Source organism: Xiphias gladius, chromosome 23 (assembly GCF_016859285.1).
Source record: "Xiphias gladius isolate SHS-SW01 ecotype Sanya breed wild chromosome 23, ASM1685928v1, whole genome shotgun sequence".
In the NCBI taxonomy this organism is placed as follows: Eukaryota; Metazoa; Chordata; class Actinopteri; order Istiophoriformes; family Xiphiidae; genus Xiphias; species Xiphias gladius.
In genome coordinates this window covers 5,892,084-5,915,371 of record NC_053422.1, presented here as the reverse complement: position 1 = coordinate 5,915,371, position 23,288 = coordinate 5,892,084, and the positions used below count along the sequence as shown (strand labels likewise).

At 38.8% G+C, this 23,288-nt stretch overlaps 3 protein-coding genes across 5 annotated transcripts; all 3 read right to left on the bottom strand.

The window, feature by feature from the left end:
* Nucleotides 1-340: 340 nt before the first annotated feature.
* Nucleotides 341-4,370, bottom strand: ccna2 (cyclin A2). Its single transcript, XM_040120566.1, has 9 exons — nt 4,285-4,370; nt 3,712-3,970; nt 2,537-2,795; nt 2,258-2,364; nt 1,874-2,097; nt 1,550-1,754; nt 1,241-1,354; nt 951-1,084; nt 341-829 (listed from the first exon to the last, which is right to left on the bottom strand). Exons 2-9 carry the CDS (start codon nt 3,925-3,927, stop codon nt 778-780), a joined length of 1,311 nt encoding a protein of 436 aa, XP_039976500.1. The 5' UTR covers nt 3,928-3,970; nt 4,285-4,370; the 3' UTR covers nt 341-777.
* A 1,973-nt stretch (nt 4,371-6,343) lies between these two features.
* On the bottom strand, nt 6,344-13,272 carry bbs7 (Bardet-Biedl syndrome 7). Its single transcript, XM_040119038.1, has 19 exons — nt 12,767-13,272; nt 11,732-11,797; nt 11,528-11,590; nt 11,251-11,426; nt 10,957-11,143; nt 10,790-10,862; nt 10,587-10,694; nt 10,199-10,329; nt 9,797-9,881; nt 9,539-9,641; nt 9,203-9,395; nt 9,039-9,113; nt 8,864-8,932; nt 8,374-8,513; nt 7,787-7,951; nt 7,450-7,559; nt 7,241-7,344; nt 6,849-6,972; nt 6,344-6,723 (listed from the first exon to the last, which is right to left on the bottom strand). The coding sequence occupies exons 1-19, from the start codon at nt 12,800-12,802 to the stop codon at nt 6,590-6,592; spliced, it is 2,142 nt and encodes a 713-aa protein (XP_039974972.1). The 5' UTR covers nt 12,803-13,272; the 3' UTR covers nt 6,344-6,589.
* An 837-nt stretch (nt 13,273-14,109) lies between these two features.
* Nucleotides 14,110-22,994, bottom strand: tmem33 (transmembrane protein 33). Of its 3 annotated transcripts, none has more exons than XM_040119004.1 (8): nt 22,877-22,994; nt 21,363-21,430; nt 20,174-20,268; nt 19,856-20,043; nt 18,388-18,455; nt 17,930-18,063; nt 16,118-16,201; nt 14,110-15,186 (listed from the first exon to the last, which is right to left on the bottom strand). In XM_040119004.1, exons 2-8 carry the CDS (start codon nt 21,408-21,410, stop codon nt 15,057-15,059), a joined length of 747 nt encoding a protein of 248 aa, XP_039974938.1. In that variant the 5' UTR covers nt 21,411-21,430; nt 22,877-22,994; the 3' UTR covers nt 14,110-15,056. The 3 variants fall into 3 exon arrangements, with proteins under 3 accessions (XP_039974938.1, XP_039974940.1, XP_039974939.1); XM_040119006.1 differs by lacking the exon at nt 22,877-22,994 and adding an exon at nt 22,745-22,792; XM_040119005.1 differs by lacking the exon at nt 22,877-22,994 and adding an exon at nt 22,572-22,701.
* Nucleotides 22,995-23,288: the final 294 nt, after the last annotated feature.

Below are 23,288 nucleotides of genomic sequence, written 5' to 3'. Positions count from 1 at the left end.
CCTTATATTTTAACTTCTGGCCATTTTTGTTTTTCCCCTTTTTTTATATGCACTTAAAATAAATAAAGCCATTTAGAGACAGGACATGTAGTGTTTCCCCAGTGATGAAGACCCATTAGTAGTCTAACGCCTCCAACTATTCTATAGAGCAGGTAACAGACCAAGGATAGGATTCATCTAATTTCCAGAAACAGGTCCTCTGCTGCCCCCATGAGTCCAAAGTGACCATAATGATATAGAAACGAAGTCTTAAATGAAAATTTTATTTACAAGAGCCATATTTTACAGTGCAGAAGATTCCTTGAAAAGCTGACACCAATGTAATGAGACAGCTGACTCTATGACAGACAAACACTTTAATCTGCATCTCAACAATAACTGCTTAGAACAAACTCAACCCTTCAAGTGAAAGCCAGAATTAAGGTTTTCTGGGTTTGAGTACATATTACAGGTCTAGTAGAGTTGAAGAGACACTGCAGATCAAAGCATCATGTTTACAGAGTGGCGATAAAAACCTCTACATTTTGTCTGATTAAAAGTCAAAACATTAAAACAGCTTGATTAACCAACAACTGTAGCATCTGGCATGAATGTCAGGATTGAGTATATAAAAATATTTATATTAAAAAAAAACTAAACACCTAGCACTACTCCAAGAAGAGCAGGCCATGTTATTTGAAACATGTTGCACTCATCATTTTTATATTTATAAAAAAAAAAAAAAATAAAAAAAAAACTGACAGTACAACGCTACATGGACAAGGGAGAAGGAAGGAGTCAGTTCAGCAGCAGTTTAGTTGGAGCGCCGAGGCAGGAAACTTTAAGGTACCTAGGACAGACAAAAGTAGTGTTTAGGACATTTATATACGGTACAGCAAGTCATTCTAAAGCCACCAATTAGGAAGATTTCAGCCCACGTAAAATGTCATGTAAAGTTTTAGTGTACTTACTTGGGGCCCTTGTACTTTTCCTGGACAGACTGCTGGGCATGCTGAGCAGCATTGAGGTATGTTCGGTGCAGATCCTCAACACACGGCATCAGAGCCTCCAGGGAGTAGTCAGTCATCTCTGTCAAGGACTTAGGCTGAGGACGGAGACAACCAGAGTCATCTTTTATGTTTGGACACATGACAGAACCAAATGTTTAGTATTTATGCTTGGGTGGGGGGGGGTACAAACAGGCCAAGATAATTTTCAGTTTACTTTGGATGACAAATGCGCTACTCTACCTAGAACTCACCCATGAGCCACCAGTGACTGTGTTGTTGGCTAGAATGTAGGCTGCTGCAGCCGTCTGCGATGGTAGGTACTTCAAGAAGGGATCTGAATCAACCAGACTGAGCTCCCCAAGGTACTGAGGAGAGGATTAATAATTTAAAAAAAAAATTAATAAAGCTACATGTAGTTGATGTAGATAAATTACACTGACCAAAGTGTCTTTGGTTAAGAGCAAGATTAGGGATTAATCTTGCTATTTTGGGACAGAGATTATCCAAACAGCATAGCCAAATGTATAAAGAGGTTTTGTCATTAACTGCTGCATGCTCACCATTGCCAAGCTCTCCACCTGTTTGTTAACAGACTGATGGAGGAAGTACTGTGTGAGAAACTGGTTGATGGTTGGTGCTGCCAGATCAAAGGAGAGCACTTTGAGCACCAGATGCTCCATTCTTAACACTTGCTTCTTTGTGTAAGTGTCATCTGTGATGTAAACGAACTCTGCCACCTCTGGGGGGTAGATTTCTTCAAATTTCCTGCATTTGAAGATTTAAAAAAAAAAAAAAAAAAAAAAGGTCACATCACATGGAAGAAAATCCATTCTTAAATACTCATTTTGTAATATGAGCACTGAATAAATAAGATTGACACATACGAAGCCAGAAGCATAGCTGCGGTCCCGACGAGCTGAAGCTTCCCCCTCAGGACAGACATCGATGAGAGGAAGCGATCAATGTAGTTTACGGCCAGATAAAGTGTCTCGTTCTGGAGCTTGTACTCTTCTCCAACCTCGACCAGCCAGTCCACCAGGATGGCTCTCATGCTGTTGGTGATGTCCGGCTGCTTTTTCATGTAGCCTGCTTTCGGCCTGGTTTTTACCTATTAGGCAACCAGACTGTTAGAATGATACCATATGCAGGAAAGAATGCTGCTTTTCAAATGGCAAACTTTGAATAAGCCTACCAAGGCATAGATCTGAGATAGCAATGCAGTGTCTAGGAATGTCAAAGTACAGTAGCATTTGTACTTTGAATCTCACCTCCATTTCCCTCAGGTACGTGTGGATTTCAGCAGCATATTCTGGGACTTCATTTACATTGACAGGTTTCTCCTCCCCCTCAACCACAGACATGTCCATTGGAGAGTCTTAAAAAAAAATAACAGCTCTACATTTAGTACAGAAAGTGAAAGCAAACCAAATCCTGGAGGTCAGTTTCTATAAATATGATTTGATGTGAATTTATACAAGGCCATATACACAAAAAAAAAAAAACCACAAAACCCACACACACCACACAGGCAAAAATTTACAACCTACCAAAGCTGACATCCATCGCTGATGGAATGTCAATGGTGGCGAGGGGCTGTCTGAGCTGTGCCACAGCATTGTTGATGGTCAGTGAAGAGTCTTCAGCGATGGACTTTGCTTTGACAGCTTCGACCACCTGCTGTGGTTTCTTGGTGCAGGCGCCATCAGGCTCATCCACATGGATCTGGAAAGATGGCTGTTTGGTGGAGGGCTTCTCATAGCAAGTTTTGCCAAAATCTTCTTTACAAGACAAGGGCTGTGATGACTCCTGAAGTTAAAACAATGTCAGTTTAGATCTTTGTCCTATGAGGGAGGGAGGGAGGGATAGATAGATAGATAGATATCTATCTATCTATTTTTTTTTTTACAGCAAGGCAGCAGGAGAATATACAAGACAAGTGAGGATAAAGTGCAGGTACCAATAACACTACAGTTTAAAAAAAAAAAAACTGCAACAATAAGCACAGTGGTAAGGTCATACCTTGTGAGGAACCAAGAAGCAGTTTATTTTGTATTACGACAGGAACAATTATTCCATAAGATTAATTTAAAAAAAAAACTTCTGTTGCACTTAATCTTCAGAAGTTGAATAATCTTAATAGGATGTCAGAGCACTTGTGTTAGATGTAGATTAAAAACACTCAACTGTTGATTAAAAATTACACATCCACTAGTTGCAGCTTCTCAACTGAATCCAATACCTTTGTCATGCATGATCTTAGATTGAAGATCTGTGTTTTGGACATTTAAATAAGTTAAATGAATGAAATAAAATCAGACATCCCCTTGGGGTGAGGCAAATTGTAAGGGCATTTAACCATTCTGACATTTTATAGACAAATAACCAGTAGATGTAAATATTAGTTACACTCCATTGTTACTGTCACTGTGGCGGGAGGACCTCTTCTACATACATTAAAGCCGTTAAATGTGGCAATAAGAGTAAGATGTGCAGCACTAATGGTGACATTAAAATGGCGGACAACTTTGGTAACTAACGATATTTAAATTATTTTTTAAAGTTAACTGGTAGTAAAGCTACCTTATTTAGCCGTAATTTTAACTGACGTAGTGATAACTGAAATATGTTGCCTCCAAAACCTACAACGGCACCTTATTGTAACTAAAGTCATCACTAGCTGGAGCTAGGCGAGCTACTTAGCATCATCGTTACACAAACCAACCTGCTTTGTGGCGCGCTGGTTCTGGGTTTTGCTCCGCTGGTTGTTCTGCAGGGCTCCTAAGACGGTCCTGTTGGCAGCTTGTTTCGGTGGAAGGTTTTCTTGGTTTTCGTTTGCAGCAGCTCGGGGTTTCAGTGAGCCCCTGAGTCTTGACAGCATATTTTCCTGGTTGTGATACTCGCTAGCCGCGCTTGCCTGTCCTCTGTTAGCTCCTGACATATTCCCTGCGTCTTGCTTACTAGTTTCCAGCAGCTGTCGTGTGCTTTGCTCGTAAAACAAAACAAAAAATTAAATAAAATAAAATCAAAATAAAATAAAAAAAAAAAAAAAAGTCAAAAATGACTTGCAAGAGATCACTTAAGGTTAAATCGAGGCTAGCATTAGCTGCTACCTTGCTGAGGAAGGTTATAGACACGTTCACAATCAAAACTAAGCTGTTGAGATGGCAACGGCACTTGGAACTGCAGTGACACAAACAAGACACGCACAGCCGGCGGTTCAATATCTACAACGTGGAGGGAGAAAAACGTGATTTTAAGTCGCCATACTCGTAGAAGTTTCCAAATAACTACCAACCTGCAAACAAGGGGAGCTGCTAGCCTCGATCCACTTACACAGAAACAGTACTTTCTCTCAGTTCAAGTAGCCCGCGAGGATTGAAACGGACCAATCACAGACTGCACAGGCAGTGACGTGCGAGATTTACGGGAGCCGGAGGGGTACAATTCGCTTAATTATAAATTCAAAACCGGTTTGAGTTCAAAAGTCGCTACTGAGGATCTAAATTGTAAAAAGAAAAGGTTACTAGTATATATATTCTATTTATTTATTTTTTTTTAAAGTTAAATAATTTTCTAAAACAGCTAGGCACTATACTAAAGAGTAGTAGAAAGTAAATAGAGAAAATAGAGCATTTGTTGGGGACTCATTTGAGCCACAGTGCTCTAGTATGATCCATGGGAGCAGGGTGGTGTTTGGGGTTTTGATTAAAAATACACCACAGGGCTCATATCCATCTGAATGAGGGAAACTGTCACCCAGTGCAACAGTGTGGCTTACTGATGTATATTTTTTTTTAATCGCTTTCGGACAACAGTGCAGATCTATGACAGACAGTAATAAGTTGTATCAGGCACTGGATACGCAGGCAACACTTGTTGGTAGGATCAATTCATTGCTTGTTTTGGTCTTTTCAAGGAATTTGGTGACAATAAGAAAAGTATAGGCTATCACTAGACTTACCCTTTAGTTTTACAGCTGGGAAAGATGGAGCTAATTGCAATAACTTCATTTACCGCTGAGTAGATTAATGTATAATGTCACATCATAATTTATTTGTCGGTTATAATAATCTGAAACAGCACAGTAACTCAAGTTATGAAAATAACAATATTTCCCTCTGTAATGTAGTGGAGTAGGAGTAGAAAGTATCAGAAAATGGAAATACTCAAGTAAAGTACAAGTACCTCACAACTGTACCTAGGTACAGCACTTGAGTAAATGTACTTTGTTACTATCCATCGCTGCTTCTACCTTAGGGGATTTGCCATAAAAACACTGTTAGCAATACAACATACTTACAGTTTGCCACAAACATTTAGTATTATTGGTCATATGGTGCTTACATGACTCATCTTGATGGCCAAACGCTCACCTACAAGCGGTACAATCTGATTTCAGTTCCATTACTTCCTTTACTTTCGTAAATGTAGCACAACATGAAAGTACTGCATTACAAATTAAATTTCCATATTCAAAATGTTACTTAAATGGCCTCTCTTAGCGCTAAATTATTATTTATTATATTATTTCATTCTTTTTTACTGAAGCATTAACAGTTTAGCAGCATTTCAATAGTGTACTTGGTTCAGGTGGGGCTTATTTTTACCAATTTAAATTCTGTTGAGTTCTTTATTTTATAACAATGCATCATATTTTATCAACTGATCATATTTTTGGATGTAAATCTACAATAGAACTATAAATTAAAGCTGTCAAATAAACGTAATGGAATTACAAGCACAATGTTTTCTCTAAATTGTTGTTGAGTACAAGCATAAAGTAGCAAACACTGTAAATACTCAAAGTACAAATAACCCAAAATTGTGTGCAAGTACTTGATTAAAGGTACTTTCAACCACTGTCTGCTGCACTAATGCAGAGCAAAGCGCAGTTCCACCTCATGTTTGGTGCTTGGAGTTTCAAATAACTGTCAGAATATATAAATGTCAGAAAGAAAGAAATTATGATAATCTATTTATCATCATAAAAATGTACTAATCAACCTTTTGCAGGCGTAATAATTTATGAATTAGGCTTGAGTGTGTTGTGTGGAAAAATGATCACACGTTTGTCATATATGGCTCACTGTATCATACAAGCCCTCTTCTTCCTGTAGAATTTCAAATTTTTAGTAGTATTTGTTCAATATAGTTTCCATCGGCCCCTTGAATGATGAATGTTACAATGGTTACAAATAAGACCTAATTCGTATTTTAAGAGGGGGAATTCACAGTCCTATGATAATTATGATATAAAAACATAGATAACGTGCTTTTAACTGACTTATATTTGGCAACTGAACTTTCATACCTTAAGCCAAGCCACTAATAAAAAGAGGAACCTGCACCATCTCTGCAACCTTGTAGTGATTTATTAATCACCACCCTTGTTTGTACATACTATCAAAAGACATAATAAATATTTAAATATTGTACACCATAGCAAGGACAAACAGTATCTAAATAACTGTATGACAACATGACAATGTGACACTTGTCACAACTATCATAAAACAAAACATTTGTATTTATAATACAAAAATAGCACAAATCAAGACCCTTAAAGACAAGTAAATAAATACCCTCTCAACTGTATGACATCATGCCTCATTGAAAAAGTCTAACAGAGAATTTAAGTCATAATTATCGAGTATCTCCAATAATGAGGACACCTTGGTTTTCACATTCTGGCCTTTGAACTTGAATTTGTCAATGAAGAGGTCTGTGATCATTCCTACAGACAAGAAAGAGAAACAAAAACATTTTTTAATTAGCACCAGCTAACAAGCTTACTACTTCAAAGCTCTGCGTGAGAGCGCTGGTGAAATGCAACGAAAGTGTTAAAAGTTAAAAGTGTACCATAAAGCCTCTCAAGGTGCGCTGGCTGCTTCTTGTACTCCTCGAGGAGTTTAGCAGACTCATCCAAGATGTTGCGATACTCTGGGATGAGGAAGTCAGCGTTCCCCTCGTGAACCTGAAGCTCCTGCCGATCAGAGAGGAAGTGGTGGTGAGGAAAGTGAGAGATGAACGTAACCATCTATCAGTATGTAGTACTGATTTGAGACACGTTGATTTATTCTGACTCTGAGGGCCTGACATCAAAACCTGAAGTTGACTGAAGTTTGTCTCGTTTCCTGCAGAATAAAGAACCATGCACCAGACTCACAGAGCATGGCGTCAGCTGCTGTTCAAGTCTTTCAGAAGGGATTTTTTCTGTAGGATGGTAAATTTAACATTTAACCAATACTCACTTTAAGAGCATCAATAAGCTGAACTTTTCTAGCCAGCAACAACTGGTACTCCAGCTTTGGATGGATCATTTTAAGGGTGTGGCTCACAGAGTCATCGTTGATATCTGGATGAGGAATGATGAAACAAAAGGCAATTCAAGCAAGATTTAACACTATACAGTAGATCATTGAGTTGAATAGACAATGAAGTAGAATAACAATACAGTTACCATATGAAATGTTGAGATTGATTTTCCTCTTGGTAGCTTCTTTAGAAAGGACATCGCTTAGTATGGAGATGGTAGAGATGTTGTCTGACCTGAAGTGACCCTCTCCTTTGCTAAAATTTCAAATAGAGAAAAAACATGTTTGATCCAAGTAGATTACAACACAAATCACCACTGAACATATTTAATGAGCTTTGAAAACAATATGTAAAACCTAAATAAAACATTTATATGGGCATTGGACAGGATATGAAATTTTAGAACCCCTTGTCAGTTATCTCATAATTTCTACACATTTACATGCAATTCTTGAGCCTTTCTACTGTGTGCTAGTATTTACCAGTAGTTGGCTTCAAGCTGTGTGCCAAGGAAAGTGTTATGGAAATAAAAAGTGATGCTCTCTCCTGCTGGTGTTTTCTCAGGCACCTCTGGCAAGCAGAAGACCACCCAGGAGTGGATCTCTGCAAAACTGAACTGTCCCACCAGACTGAGCCTGTTCATGGGCCTGTAAGACAGACAGTGACGGAGAGAAGTAGGAGACAAAGATATTTTTAAGTGGTTCAACATTTGGTGGGAGAACTTTAAAGGTTTTAGCTTCTTCAATAAAATGTTACAATTAAATACTATTTTTAGAATATCATCATGCTGTATTAGATGTGTTCGTTATAAATAATGCTCTTGTGCCTCCAAATCCAGCCTGAATCGACCATTACAGTAATCTGATAATCAGACCGAATTGCCATTTCATGTCACTTCAATCATTCTGAAGAAGTCAGTGATGTGGGAAGTGTTTCAGAAGTCTGGAACCCAAACCTTCACGCTGGAGTTTTGAATAACACAAAAATAAAAACTTCAAGATCGAAAATCCCAATTTTCAGATTTATTTCAGTCCAAACCTGCATCAGACATTTAAGTTGTAGTCTTTACCTGTCTTGGTCTATGCTGTGTGTGCGTTGGTGGAGGGACAGAGGTTTGATCTGGTACTGGCGGACCTGGCAGGTCTTGGGTTGCAGTCTGGGGGTAATGTAGGCCTGCAGGGTACCATATTGTCCCTCAATGGACCTCACCTATGAAAAAAAGATGAAGATGATTATAGATGAGAGACATTATTTTTCCACAGTGCGTCATACTGCAAACAGTTGAAGCAAGTCCACAGGTCAACAATTTTTAAAAACATCTACAAGAATCTACAGGAAGGTTTCTAATGTGATTATGGGTAAAGTGGTGGTGCAATTAGTAAAACACACAACTGAGTACTGTCTGTCACATCGAGGCACTCAGAATGACACAAAAGAAGGCCCGCTATGATATTATGGTTTTTATACAACCGTAATGACTGCATAGAGTTTAAGAAATACTACCTTCAGCAAGTCAAAGAAAATGCCCTGGATGTGCTGAGTTTTGATGCACTTGTTACCTTGAGCTCAAGTCTGGTAGTGTTAGCCTGACATCTGTACGTGGCCAAGAGGAAGTTCCCATTAGGCTGCTGCAAACACAGTGAGAGAGTGAGGGCTCTGGGGAGCAGCAGCGGGTATGTGACTTTTTTTTGCACAGTGTGTTTGTCCTGGGTAGACAGAGCTTACGAAGCTCACCTCTGAGTCACATTCACTGAAACTGACAACGGCTGAGTTTTTATCCACATCCAGCAGGTCTATGGGAACATCGCTCTGCACAGGAGATGAATCTTTAAGTTACATTTGGCAAGTTTACATCTGCGACATTGGATCAAGATCAAGGGATTTATGGCGGAGTGTACCTGGAGCAGCAGATTGTCGATGGCAGTCTGCACCTCCAGGGTGAGGCTGTAGCTGGCATCGTCCTGGCAGAGGGTGAACTTGTCATTAACGCTCAAGACGGGCACAGCAGAGACGGCTGTGCTCGACTGAGAGGTCTGCTGGTACTGCTCTCGTCCCTGCAGGACTTTGACCTGCAGCTGCTCCAGCTCCACCCTGAAAACGAACCATATACTGACCTGAAGATTGGATGTGTTTTGAAATCATGCATTAACTATTGTATATATAGTAACTCAAACACAGTAAACGGTACAAGAACATACTGTATAATTAGAAAGGAAGCAGTATTGTAATGATACCTGAGTGCTTCTACTTTGGACTGGGTCTCCTTACTCATCCTGACCTCGTCTCCAGGGCCGGCCTCAGCCTTCTGGGGCTCAGTGGTCAAACCAGTCACCCATCCTGGAAGAGACAATCCAAGAAATTATCTCTCTATTCCAGAATGAAATCATGCAGATAGATGGATAGTTGGACAGCCAGGACAACAGACACATTTTCTTCTCTAAGAGCAAAACTAGGAACACTAAGCATATTGTTTTTAATTTTTTTTATTTAACCTGTGTAAGTGGCAGTCAAGACTTCATCATAAGACTCCTTCCCCACGCAGCCACCCTGGATGGAAGTCACACTCTCTGAAAGTATCTAAAGGGAGGAAACACTGGCTGTTAATGAGGGGCCGCTATGATCAGTATAATTCATGTGATACAGAAAAAGACAACGGACTGGAACACTATCTACAGCTGCATTACACTGACAAAAAACCTGAGTCTGTTAAATAAATAGTGTAATAAAAGTTGTGATCTTAATGGATTTAGATTTGCTACGTTATTCTTAATTCTTTACCCCAGCATTGAAAACTACAAACTGGAGAGAATTTTATTAAAGTATAAATTAGTGGAGTGAAAACTGGAGTCAGTAGGTATTTCAGTTTTTATGAAATGTGCCAGACATAAACATACATGGTCAAAACGTAATGTGGGTTCACTGGAGCTGTCGAAACCATAGACCTCTACCGTCCCATCATCCCTGCCCACCAGAATGTCATTCACTCCGTCTCCAATAATGTCGTAGGTGTCAATGCAAAGAATTCCTGAGGGGAGACAGAAAACGATAACTGCACTGTGAAGGGTTGAAGAGAAAGAAAAAATGCCGGTATACGCTGTATGGAAATTAAGCGGCCAGAATGATCAGTTTAGATTCTTGGATACACCGTGATTTACCCATCTCCTGCAAGTTCATTTCACATTTGCTGTGGAAAATGGTTGGTATAGATGGTATGGTAACACTGATTTACATTTCATTGGCGAAAACATTCAACACCCTGGTATGGTTCCATAAACAACATACCTCCTTTCTTTTTGTCATTGTCGATCTCCCATTTGGTGGCAGCTGAGTGCTCGCCAATTTGGACCAATCCTATTTTACCATCTGTAGTTCCATAGAGGATTTCCTCTCCTGTAGAGAAATCGCTGACATTATGTTGGATCTGCTCCCAATAAAGCAATAAAGTGTATTCTTCCAATACACAACACACAGTGAAGTTAACTTGCCTCCATCTTTGTTGTACAATTCCAAGACAGATGGAGGGCCAGGGACTTCAATGTCATAGGCCAGCTCAGATCCCTACAGAATAAAAAAAAAATACATGTAGAAAATAGGTCTTATCTGATTGTCTGAGGTAGAACAACTCAGAGAAGTAAATAGAAGCTTGGTTTACCTGCAAAACTCTGAGAACCCGATCTTGGCATGCCAGGACCGGGACGAGGCGAGTCAGGTTCTCTGAGGACAAACATGTGATATCATTGATTTTGTCTCCAGAGAGATAGTAGTCCTGATCCTTGCAGTCACAGTAGTGGTTGTAGATGTAACTTGCACAAACAAAAAGGTCGGCGCCTGAGACGTTCCTGGAAAAGAGAGAACCAACATCAATCCGCAAAGTAAAAATCACACAGCTCTGAACAAGTCAATCAAGAAGAGTAAGTAAGTAAAAATGGGCAGAAGTGGTTCCTACATGGCATTAATGGTCTCAGTGAGGTTGGCTTCAAAGGTGAGAAATTGTTTTCCTTTCTTGGTGAATCCTCGGACCTGAGAACCAGAGCAAACAAAGATCTTCTCCTGTGGAGTTCCCACAGCTCCTCCGAGGTCCATTCTGGCTATTTTCTGCCCTGGAAGCGTTTTAAACACGGGCTGAAACAGAAAGTCAAATTTCTTGCCGTTAGGAACTAAAAGTCAACACATTAACATCCAACCGGCTTTAATGAAAGAAAAATCTTAACCAGGATACACACCACTGCCTCTCCCTTCTTCATCCCAAAACATGTCAATATACCATCGTGATCGGCAATAGCAACCTGAAAAAAAAAAGGCACCAATCAAGCACCATGAATCTGTAATATTAAAGAATTGCATAAAAAAAAGCAAAGCAAACACACGACAAACCATAAGTTTAAGCTTGTAGTTAGGCACTGACATTGCTCTGACATTAATATTACCTTTTGAGTTGCCTTTTTTCCCAATGCTGGAAGCAGCCTCATAGTTTTCTGAGAGGTCACACCAACCTGTAAGTAGAAAGATGACCATGTATTAAAACAGAGGGGGAAAAAAATACTCACTGCACAGTGGAGGAAAATGCCCTGAACAGACTTTATTTAAGGTCCGGGTTACTTTTATTGTCTTCCATAGGTGAAAATTGTCTTGGATTAAGGGGATTAGTGAGAAACAAACCAAACATCACAATAAAACCCATAATAATAATAATTATTATTATTATTGTTATCATTATCTTTATTTGTGGAGCACTTTTCAAAACTTAAGTTACAAAGTGGTTCACACAGGGCAGCAAAATGAAACCAAGAGATAGATAAAAGGAATGATAAAAACAAGGGATTCAACAGAATAAAAAGACAAATAAAATACACTAAAAACTCTATAAATAAATAAAAGTATGTAAAGGCTCTCCAATAAAAGTATGTTTTAAGAGGGGATTTAAGAGACTCACTGACTCAGCCACCCTGATTTCCTCAGGCCGGTGTGACTGCAAACAGGGTTTGAGGATCTCAAACTATGTAGTGGCTCATATGGTACTAAAAGGTTACAAATGTAACTGGGCGATAAGCCAAGAAGAGTCTTAAAAGTAATGAACAAGATCTTAAAATCAATTCTAAAACATACTGAGCGCAGGTGCACAGAAGCTGCACAGTGCAGTCTGTACAGTGTGGACTCAATGACTTCTGGTTGACACAAGTAAAAAATAAAAAGCTGTTGCAATAATCAAGGCGTGAAGAAATAAATGCATGTAAAATGGTCTTTGTGTCTTTGAGCAAAACCATTCAGCCTGCAGTTAAAAACTACAAGAACTATCTAGGCACACACACCTTGGTATGCAAACTAACACGTCTCTCTGTGCATGCTTACAAACGAGAGATCAACAGAATACTAGCACGACAGTCACTGTAAATGAACAAAATCCACTTCTTCTGAAAGACCAACATAAACGTGATTAAACTACAGACTCTCCTTCGTGTTACCTGCATATAATCAACTCGATTTAGGTGGAGCTCCATCTTCTTTCTCCAGGGACTGTCTTATCAGGTTGGGGAAGGTATGGTGCAAATCTTCCAGGTAAAGTATCCGGTTGCAAATCTGTAAGGATCATTAGTTGCAATCCACTTTAGCCGCGTACCACTCGCAATTTGTGGGTAAAATTTCCGTCCGAATTACAAGACGATAATGATGGTGAGGAGAGACTGGGATTATCAAAAGCAAAGGAGATTAGCTCGACGTGCTAACGTTAGCCTGCAAGCTAATTCGCTAACTCGATTTATCCGCACGCCAACTGTCTACTTTGAAGAGGAGGAAAATCCTTAACAAAATCTACCGAGCAAAATAATAATAAAATAAAAAAACAACTGACTTAAACCAATTCCACTGTATGTTTTAAAGTAGCATTGCAACTTCCTTAAACGCGAATATTAGGATTAAACTGTCAATGCGGTTGTCCGTTGCCAATGGCAACGCTGTAGCCGTAACAAGCTGTGACACCATTGGATAAGAGTGAATGTCAAAAGTTGAAGCTGTGGTCTGATTGGTCGACTCGCTCCCGATAAATACACTTGGTTTTTGTTGGTTTATTAATAACACTTGATGATGCTCAATGTCGCTTCGTACTTCCGCTGGTTAAGACCGTGAGATGGAGCTGAAATCTGGTAAAAAGCTAGTAAATTGACCTTGAGTAAAGATTGCTTTGGACTGTGGTGTAAGAAGTACTCAGATCTAGTAAAGAACAGTAAAAATAGCAACACCACAGGGTAGAAATACTCTGTTACAAGTAAAAGTGCTACATTCAAAATTTTACATGGTAAAAAAGTATTAATATCAAAATATACTTAAAGTACCAAAAGTAAAAACCACCTATTTCAGAATAAGATACAGTATATCATTGGACTATTGTTATTGGTGCATTAATGCGTACTTTAATGTAACGTTGCAGCTGGGGATCAATAGTCTTTATTTTATCTTAACCTACAATAATACATCCTCATTTAGTTGTAGATAACATTTTTGTGTTAGTAAGTGGTGGAGTAGTAGTGGAGTAAAAAGTACAATATTTGCCTCTAAAATGTGATGAGTAGAAGTAGTTTAGTACAGTACTGGTTACTTTCCACCACTGGTTTTTGGAAACGTACTAAGTTTACGAATCAAAATTTTGTGTTCAAAAGAGTCAATGGTTGTAAATATTGAAATAGATGTATTGTGTATCTATGAATAGCAGATGTTGTGGTTCATCCCCTTAAGACTAGTTCTTAATTTGGCCATGATCAACTACAGTAATCACAAGAGAAAAAACAGCACAAACCCACATTACTATACTTTAATATTTTATTGGTTTAATTAAGAGATAATTTTATTCTTGTCATAAAAACGTGGTTTGTCTGTAGGCAAATAAGCACATTTAACATGGCAGAAAAAAAAAAAACGTAGCATGCAATAAGCAAGAAATCTACAATTGTGACAAATACATGGACAAAGCCAGCTCAAAACAGTTTTCAAACTGAGAAACAAGATCAGAATGCATCCATAACCAGAGCATGCATTGTGCAATTCATTTTGAACAGAAAAAAATAAATGTGTGGTACCTTCAAAAATTCTATAAAATACAGCAGATATCTTGTTTCTCAATTCAACACCCATTTTGACATCATATCTACATAAATTTTGCAGGTTGTTGAAAGAATGAGTTGATGGCATTGATAGAATACATTTAAAGTTAGGCATGTAGACAAATTAGAACATTAGATGCTTTGCAAATAAAAAAGAAATTACACAAGGTAGAAACTGCAAACAAACCTCACCCTCCAATCTTCCGTCATCCAAGCACAATTATTTTAAAAAAAACAAAACAACAATTTTAATTATGTAAAAAGAACATTTTCATTTAACTTACTAATCTCAGAATGTTAATGTTTCATCACAGAATAAGCAATTTTCATGAATAAATAAGGACATAAAAAGGAAAAAATGATAACAGCCGATACACTGAAAACAAGAGAACACAGCTGATGTTTACTGGGCTTCTTTCAGTGAACGTAACAAAGTGAGGGGTGTCCACTGCCAGAATGAGGTCACATTAGAAATCATTAGAATATCATCATGAGACTTGAGTGCATTGCTGGCTGCTCTTCAACTGTACAGCTGTAAAGCTGACATTCATAAAAAAAGTTCCTTCTGTTGATGGCAGTGTCTGCCCCCATCCAAGTTTAAGTCACATCCTAAATGAAAAACAAATGATAAAGAAAACAAAACTTTTATGTAGTGTAATCAGACCCCTGTGGGGGCGAGGCGGCTGATGAAGGCGATACTGCTGAGGCACATCCTTCTGAAGAAGGCGGGACAGGCAGGCTTCATGATGAAGTGTTCCAGAAGAATTCGCAGCTCTGTGAACAAGGTGCTGGGGTGGAAAGAGAATGTGTTTAATCCTCAACTCTGACAGCACAGTTAAATTAATCCGAGGTTTTTCATTGGTTAAATCAGATCATATCACTTGGCAATCAAGAGGTCTAGTACATTTAATTTCCAATTAAATGTACCAGACCTCTTGATTAGTACTTAATTAGTACTAAAGTACTGATTAAATAACAAAGCAACACTTCAGTAAAAGACATTTGGTTTTTCGAGAACAATTTCAATTAGGTTTATTTTATAATACTTTTAAATTTCATATCAATTCAGACAAAAAGGATGATGATCTACAGCACACACTTTAATTTAGAGTCAGTCTTATTTCCAATAAGCTAACAGACATCCCTGATGCAAGAAATAATGTTGGTGACATTATTTACTTGCTCTCTTTTCTTGTCCTCTTGACTAATTGGCTGTTTATAAGTTGATGTGTTTTCCCCAGTCATGCACAACATATGCAGTAGATCCTGACCAACACTGGATTTGACAGTTTAAAAATAAACAGTGAACTCTCACGGACAAACAATGCATTAGTGACACTGTATCTGACTTACCTCAAACATATGTCTTGCATTTCTGTACAGAAGTTAACTTTTTGGCCAACATACGCTGATACCGCTATACTGTGACTGAGATGAGCTGATGTTGGCTGATAATATCAGTCCTGCCAAATTATTGGTCCCCATGAATGCAAGGTACAGACATTTCCATGGCTTTAAACATACCATAGCCTTTAGTGGTTTCATTTATTTTTGATGTGCAATAAAGCGATTTTTAGTTTTTTTCTGTCATATGATCAACGTCTCAGGTTGTTAACAAAGTTTTGGTTAATCAAAAATAATCAATAATGACAAGCTCGTTTTATATTATCATTTACATGATGATATTTTGTGATAATATTGTCTTATTAAACATCTTACCGGCAGTATGGGTTTCTTCTGGACGTGTAGCGGAGAGTGAGGAATCGGTAGTAAATGAAAGGCAGCAGCAAGCTTCCCTGACCGCTGTTAACAAGATATGAGTGACAAGAATGAAACAAATTTGACTTTACACAATTTTGGATTGTTCAATATTTCAATAATAAACAATAACAAGAATATTAAACTTTATTTGTTAGACATTTTTAAAAATGTTGTAAATATTACTCTAAACTGCAATAACAGGAAGAGCTCTGTAGGCCGCCTTGAAAATTTGCATATGAAAATAATGAGTATCAGAGCACTGGTAGCTGAAATTCAATTCATTCAGACTTATTTATGTACAGTAGTTACTTTAGAAACTTTGATTTATAGGAACTGTATTTTTATGTAGGTCTAGATTTAAAAAAAAAAGGCACATTTAGTGTGACCTTAAAATATCTGACAACATGAAACACTGGTCTGTTTTGCTGTTCATAATATGTCCAAAGTATATTTGGCAACCCAACATTGCTTAACTGATGGTTGCATAAGCAGAGAAACGTCTATGACAACAATCAGTACTTCCACCACAGTATCACTGATCCAGGTGCACATACACTCACCGAGCACTTTACTAGGAACACCTGTACACCTGCTTATTCATGCAGTTATCCAATCAGTCAATCATGTGGCAGCATGACTGGCTGGGGGGTTTATACAGATTCAGATTCAGGTCAGGAGCTTCACTTAATGTTCACATCAAACATCAGAACGGGAAAAATAAATGTATCTCAGTGTCTTTGACCATGATTGTTAGTGCCAGACGGGCTGGTTTGAGTATTTCTGAACTAGACCTCTTGATCTCCTGTTGATCTCCTGGCAGATTCACACACAACAGTGTCTAGAGTCTAATCAGAATGGTGTGAAAAACAAAAAACATCCAGTGAGCAGCAGCTCTGCGGAGGGAAACGTCTTGTTGATGAGAGCGGCCAGACTGGTTGGAGCTGACAGAAGGGCTACTGTAACAAAAACTGTGGTGAGCAGAAAAGCATCTCCGGATGCACAACACGTCCAACCTTGAGGCAGATGAGCTACAACAGCAGAAGACCACGTCAGGTTCCACTCCTGTCAGTCTCGAACAGAAATGTGAGGCTGCAGTGGACACAGGCTCAATAAAACTGGACAGCTAAGGGGTGGAAAAACTTAGCCTGGTCTGATGAATCTGGATTTCTGCCGAGGCAGATGGTAGAGTCAGAATTTGGCATCAATAGCATGAATCCAAGGACCCGACCTGCCTTATGTCAATAGTCCAGGCTGCTGCTGCTGCTGCTGTAATGGTGCGGGGAATGTTTTCTTGATGAACTTTGGGCCCCTTAATACCAATCAATTACAGTTTGAATGCCACAGCATCCATGTGCATTCCTTTGTGGCCACAATTTACCATCTCCTAACGGCTACTTTCATGTCAAACTGGTTTTATGAACACAACGATGAGTTCAGTGAACCTCAGTGGCCTCCCCAGTCACCAGATCTGAACCCAATATAGCACCTTTAGGATGCGGTGGAACGGGAGATTGGCAGCATGAATGTGCAGCTGACAAATCTGCAGAAATGATGTGATGCAGTCATGTCAACGTGCACCAGAATCTCACAGTAAGGTTTCCAACATCTTGTGGAATCGAGGCCACGGAAATAGAGATTGTTTTGCGAAGTGAGGCCCTAACCAGTATTAGTATGGTGTTCCTATTAAAGTGCTTGGTCAGTGTATAGGTAGATAAAGGATCTGCAATGTCTCCTGACAACAAACAACTTTTGACAGTTATGAGTGAATACCTAAAGAGCATGAAAACAGTGGCTGGCATCAAGAAGATCTCATTGCAGGCAATGAACTTCAGGATGTTCTGCTGATTGGATGTTAGTTTTTCCAGGAGGTTTCTGACAAACATCAGGCTGCTGGGGCCCATGGACTGCAGAGAAAGATAATAGAAATTCAGAGGCTGACAGCAAAGCTGCTGGGAAGTTTTCAGTGAGGCACAGAGATCACATGGAATACTGATACAGAGAAGTAAATGCAGAATCACATTATCAATTTTCAGAGTTTATTAGATCTTTTGTTTGAATTTGGGCCCCTGAACAATGGCTGGTTGATTGAGTAGATAATTAAAACACCATTTGGCTGGTGGTAATGTCTCACTTGGGTGTTAAATAATATTCAGCAAATGGCTTTCTTTCAGACATGTTTAATAAATACCATTAAAAGTCACAGCAGGTGACTGCTGCCTCATACTCACATCAAGGACTTTCTTTGTGTAGGTAGTTGCATGAAGCAAGGAGAAGAGGAAGACTGGGAAGATGCTCACTGGACGCAAGGGTTAAAGATCAACATAAAAAGACAGAATAAACCTCCCACAATACTTACATTTGGTTACTAGGGTAACATAATTGTTAATAATGAGGCACGATGTGTTTTAATGGTTAAAATCATGTGATTTGGTGATGTTGAAACATTTGCTATAAGGCGAATCCTACCGGAAAGCCCGATAGCACTACATCATGCACTGTCATGTGATAATAATAAGAGCTGAGTGCACCCATGTTATCAAAATCAGTGGGTTACATGCACTTCAGCAAGTAGGTTACTCAGAGAAATAAGGTTATGTGGGTAATTGGAAAATGTTTTTACATGCGCTGTAAATCCACGTATACACGCAGTAACCAGATTCCTCCTCCGACCGTATTTTGACCGTATAGTGATAGAAGATGCTGATTCCCAGCTTTTTTTCCCCCTTTTCGGCTGTGTATCTGTGTCGGAGCAGACTATCAGCACAGTGAGAGAGACACAGGTAGGCAGGCAGACAGAAGGAGCTCCTCTGACCAGCGCCTTAGTGTCTAATTTAACAAATGCTTAACAGTTAATAGGGGGAAACCGATTGATTTAGACTTCTACATGCCACTTTGTGTTATTATCAGTTTTAGTTGAACTTTGGGCAGATTTACTTTAAATACAAGGATGCATCATCCTGTGTAATGAACTCTCCTTTCATCCAGCCAGTCCCCCCTGATACTTTGCCTGCCTGTAGTCTTTTGTGATGCATACCTGGCTACCTGTATACGTACCCCCCCCCCAAAAAAAAGAAAAAAAAAAGGGCATTTTCCAAGAGAAATCTATCTGGGAAAATCTAGATTTCTCTTATCCCCCACTCCCCTAAACCAGGTTTTTCATTTACATGACGGTTAAAAATCAGTTCAATGGAGAAAGCTGAATGTAACGTGATTAATTAAGTACTTGTAAATGCAGTCGATGAGAGGACGGAACAGAAACCCTACACAGAACATCTAGGAAAAAAAAAAACATCACAAAAACAAGCAAAATAGAAATGCAAGTAAAAATTTGCATGAAATTAGAAAGAGAAAATGCTCCAATCTGAAGATGTCGCACATAATCATAAAAGTGAATCACTAACAATTAAAGATCTTGTTTTAAATAAGAGAGTTCCTCAAACTGCTACAGATTAGCGTTGAGCTGCTTCTTAAGTGATGAAGTAGTACATCTGTTATTTATGAATTTTATTTCAGGATCATAACCATGCAGTCCCAGCAGAGCTCTTTAAAATATTATTGACTTAATGAAGCCACAAAATTATCTGTCTTGTATTCTTATCTCTGTCAGATTTCAGTATTTTAACCAGGTATAGAGTTACTGTAAAAAAACACTATACACATTTGTCTTTTTCTGTGTATTTCAAGGTGAAAGGATACTTGTGATGGGGTACGAGTTGACAAGGATGAGTGAGTAGAGCAGGTAATGGCAGCTGTCCTCTTGAAGAGCCTGAGCCAGGAAAGCTCTGCTCAGCTGAAAGCGTGGAAGCCTTTGATGCAAGCGGAGAGCGCTGGTCAGGGCGTTCGCTAACAAGGCTCTCTGATAGAAGTTTGCTGCTGCATAGGGTCTGAAAAACACAACAAATACTATATGACAAATACTATGATATCCACCCAGGTGAAAGAGGTGCATTGCTGTCAGTTGTCTGTCTTTTTACGATGTCAGTACACTAACACAGAGCCACTGAGTGCACTCACCCCAAAACTGGTAGAATAAACATTACAGAGCAGTAGACTGTGAAGAGCCGTGACAGCCACATTGCAGTTTCCAGCTTGTTGCTCATTAAAAATTGCTGTGAAAGAAAGAAAGAAAAAAAAAAAAAACCACTTCAGGAGATTCAGGCATATAAAAGGTATAAAAGAAATGTGATGCTGACTGGTGAACGTGCTCCATCACTTATGATATAACAACATGCGTGAGGGATGTACAGTGCTAACTGTGCTTGAGATCCAGGTAAAGTGTAGGGTCGTTTCTGTTAGCATTGATGATGTGCTGCATTTGGGCATTTGAAATGACAGGATGAGCCTTCTGTTTTCTCATGTTTACAGAAAAATGATTCACTGTTGGTTCACCCTGGTTCTCCAGATAAACCAGTTCTCAGCATAAACCAGCCAAACTAATAACAAACTTTATTCAGTCTACCGCCCTTTCATCAGAAGTCATGTCGTAACATGCAGCTGTAACTCATCAAGCACCTGCTGCTTCAGCTGACATTGCCAAAGCATGGCTATCTTTATATTCCAAACAGGTTCTATATAAACTGACTGGTTTTAATACACTGTTTGAGGAACGAAGAAAGATTGCAAATGTACCATTATCTCAAATTCAAAAGAATTAAATAAATACCTCTGCAATATTAACAGCTGCGCCTAAGTGCTGCCATGCAAAAACATAAATCCTTTTTTGTTTGAGATAAGATAAACCTCTGTGTTTGTATATGGTGAACACATATTTACACATTTACATATGGTAAAACACTGTCAATTAAACTCTGAATAACAAGACTTCCACAAAGCTTGTCAAAACCATGAAGTAGAGGCGAAAATACCCCGACTTTTATTCTTCACTATGGGTATAGCTCCAAAAACACTGGAGTTTCAATGATGCAGCTAAATAGTGTGTTTTGCTAGCTTTTCCCCGTTATATAAATACCCACAGCTTTCAAACTCCAAGCCACTAGTTGGTAATGCAAACAATTTCAGACAATCCTTGTTGCACTAGCAGGCATTATTTTATCAGACTTCAGAAATCAACATCCAGAGCCACTGGAGACATTATACAAATGTTTATGTAGGACAAGTAGTACTCCCTGTGATGAGGATCTTTAAATGTGGAATCTGTAGACTGCAGCTTCTAAATATCTACAAGTAAAAACAGCCAACTTACCACAGGCCCTGGCTGGGGAGGCGGGCTTTGTTGGTTTGTGTCAGCCATCTTTGGGAGTGTGGGACTTTCTGTAGAAAAGAACAGTCACATTATGAGACAATACTGACAACTCATATCAACAGGGGTCAGGACTAGATACTTGTTAGCTTCATTTAAGTCACAAACCTTCCACTGGTCTCTGTCATGAGTCAGTTTTTAGGGGAATCTCACTTTGAATTTTTATTTAGTCACTGGCATCGCGGAAACAGAAACATAACATACAATTAATGAGCAACAATTTTGATAATAATAGTTGGGGTCAGCAATTAGGTTCAACTGTTGGCCAACTTCTTTTTTTTTTAGAAATGATTTTTAGAAATGCCAGATCTAGTTTCAGTGAGAAATTACTACTTTCTCCGTCCCATTTGACAGCAAATTGACTGTCTTTGGGTTTTGGACTGTTGATCGGACAAGAAAAGTAACCTGAAAAAATTACCTTGGGCTTTAAGAAAAGGTGATGGGCATTTTTCACCATATTCTGACACTTTATCTCGAGGAGTTAGTTAATAACTTAGCTGACTGAATTTCTTAATCATGATGTGACCGCATACGAAGAGCAACGTAGGAACTGACCTAAGGGATTATTAGCTATTGCCATCAGGTTTTCTCAGGGCTTCATCAAGTTGTATTTAAGACTTCTTAAAACCTTTTTAATAACCCAAGGACTGCAATTTACTACCTGTCTGATGATCGTACTGGTCAGAATATGAATGAAAGTCTGATTGAGAAGCAGTGGGAGCAATGTGGCCAGGGCTAGCTAGCAAATGTGAGTGTGTTTGCTTACAGGTCAGATGGTGCTGAGTGACACTCGACATAAAACGATTTTACAACCTCCTGTAGGTCAATCCACCAACACAACAATCCCACTTTTAGTGTTTAAGGATGTAACATCTCCCAACAGCCATGGCCAAAGCCAACAAAACATATAAAACTAATATTACTCCCTTTGGAGAGCAAGGAGAAAATATTTAAGACCATTGTCATTTACATGTAGGATTTTTTAATACCTTTAAAGATTAATTCACTACTTTTAGAGACTTGCAGATTCCCTGCACTTGCTCTGTTTTAAGACAAAGATTTGGCTACATTAGCTCACCTAGCTTTCGCCAGTTTGATTAATGACTAACATTACTTTATTTAAAATGCTACCGGAATAAACTAACGCCTTACGATCGAAGTGGATCAATCCATACCAGTTATTTCCGTACAAAGTGCGGAAATAACCACTAAAGTATTCGCTATGTATTTAATGGACCCACCAGACCTGCTGCTAACGTTAGCTGCAGGTGGGTCTAGAATATTCTGTTACCATCGTTACTAGCATGTGAGCTAACGTTAGTTACCTAGCCTCTCGCTAGCTCGTGAATTTCTTTTAGCGTTAGCTATCCCGGCTGTTTAAAGAGGCCCGGGTAGAACTGATAGTCCCGAGTCATAATATAAATGTATATTTAAGAGTAATAAAACGAACAGTTTACCAGGGTTGCAGCGTCGAAATGCTCCTTCTCGTGCTGGGCTACAAGTGACAGGCTGCAGATCACCTGACCTTCTGGAGCGAGAGGAGAAACACCTCTCGCGAGATTTTAGTTCCTAGCTCATAGGCAACACTCCCCTCTAGTGGATTAAAAAAAAATAAAACTAAAAAAGGCCTGCTCATTGTTTTTCTTTTAAGAAAAAGAAACACAAAAAAAAAACCCCCAAAAGAAACCAAAGCAAACAAACAAATAAACAAAAACAAACAAAACACCAAAACAAAAACATTACAAAAACCAATGCACTCAACACAGACAACAAAACAGTAGAAGTGGTAGTTTACAATAAATTTAACACAACGTCAGTTTATTATATTAATACTTAACTGTGTGTTCAACAAGTTAACGACATAAAGGA

Excerpts from the sequence above, each read along its gene's own strand:
- ccna2 (XM_040120566.1), bottom strand. The coding sequence starts at position 3,927 with ATGTCAGGAGCTAACAGAGGACAGGCAAGCGCGGCTAGCGAGTATCAC. Across the intron at positions 2,098-2,257 it reads CGTACCTGAGGGAAATGGAG|GTAAAAACCAGGCCGAAAGC; the intron begins GTGAGATTCAAA and ends GTTGCCTAATAG. Across the intron at positions 1,755-1,873 it reads GCAGCTATGCTTCTGGCTTC|GAAATTTGAAGAAATCTACC; the intron begins GTATGTGTCAAT and ends CTTCAAATGCAG.
- bbs7 (XM_040119038.1), bottom strand. The coding sequence starts at position 12,802 with ATGGAGCTCCACCTAAATCGAGTTGATTATATGCAG. Across the intron at positions 11,144-11,250 it reads ACTGAGACCATTAATGCCAT|GAACGTCTCAGGCGCCGACC; the intron begins GTAGGAACCACT and ends TCTCTTTTCCAG. Across the intron at positions 8,933-9,038 it reads TCAGTGAATGTGACTCAGAG|CAGCCTAATGGGAACTTCCT; the intron begins GTGAGCTTCGTA and ends CTGTGTTTGCAG.
- tmem33 (XM_040119004.1), bottom strand. The coding sequence starts at position 21,410 with ATGGCTGACACAAACCAACAAAGCCCGCCTCCCCAGCCAGGGCCTGTG. Across the intron at positions 16,202-17,929 it reads ACTGTTTTCATGCTCTTTAG|CGGTCAGGGAAGCTTGCTGC; the intron begins GTATTCACTCAT and ends TCTTGTTAACAG. Across the intron at positions 15,187-16,117 it reads AGAAGAAACCCATACTGCCG|CACCTTGTTCACAGAGCTGC; the intron begins GTAAGATGTTTA and ends TTTCCACCCCAG.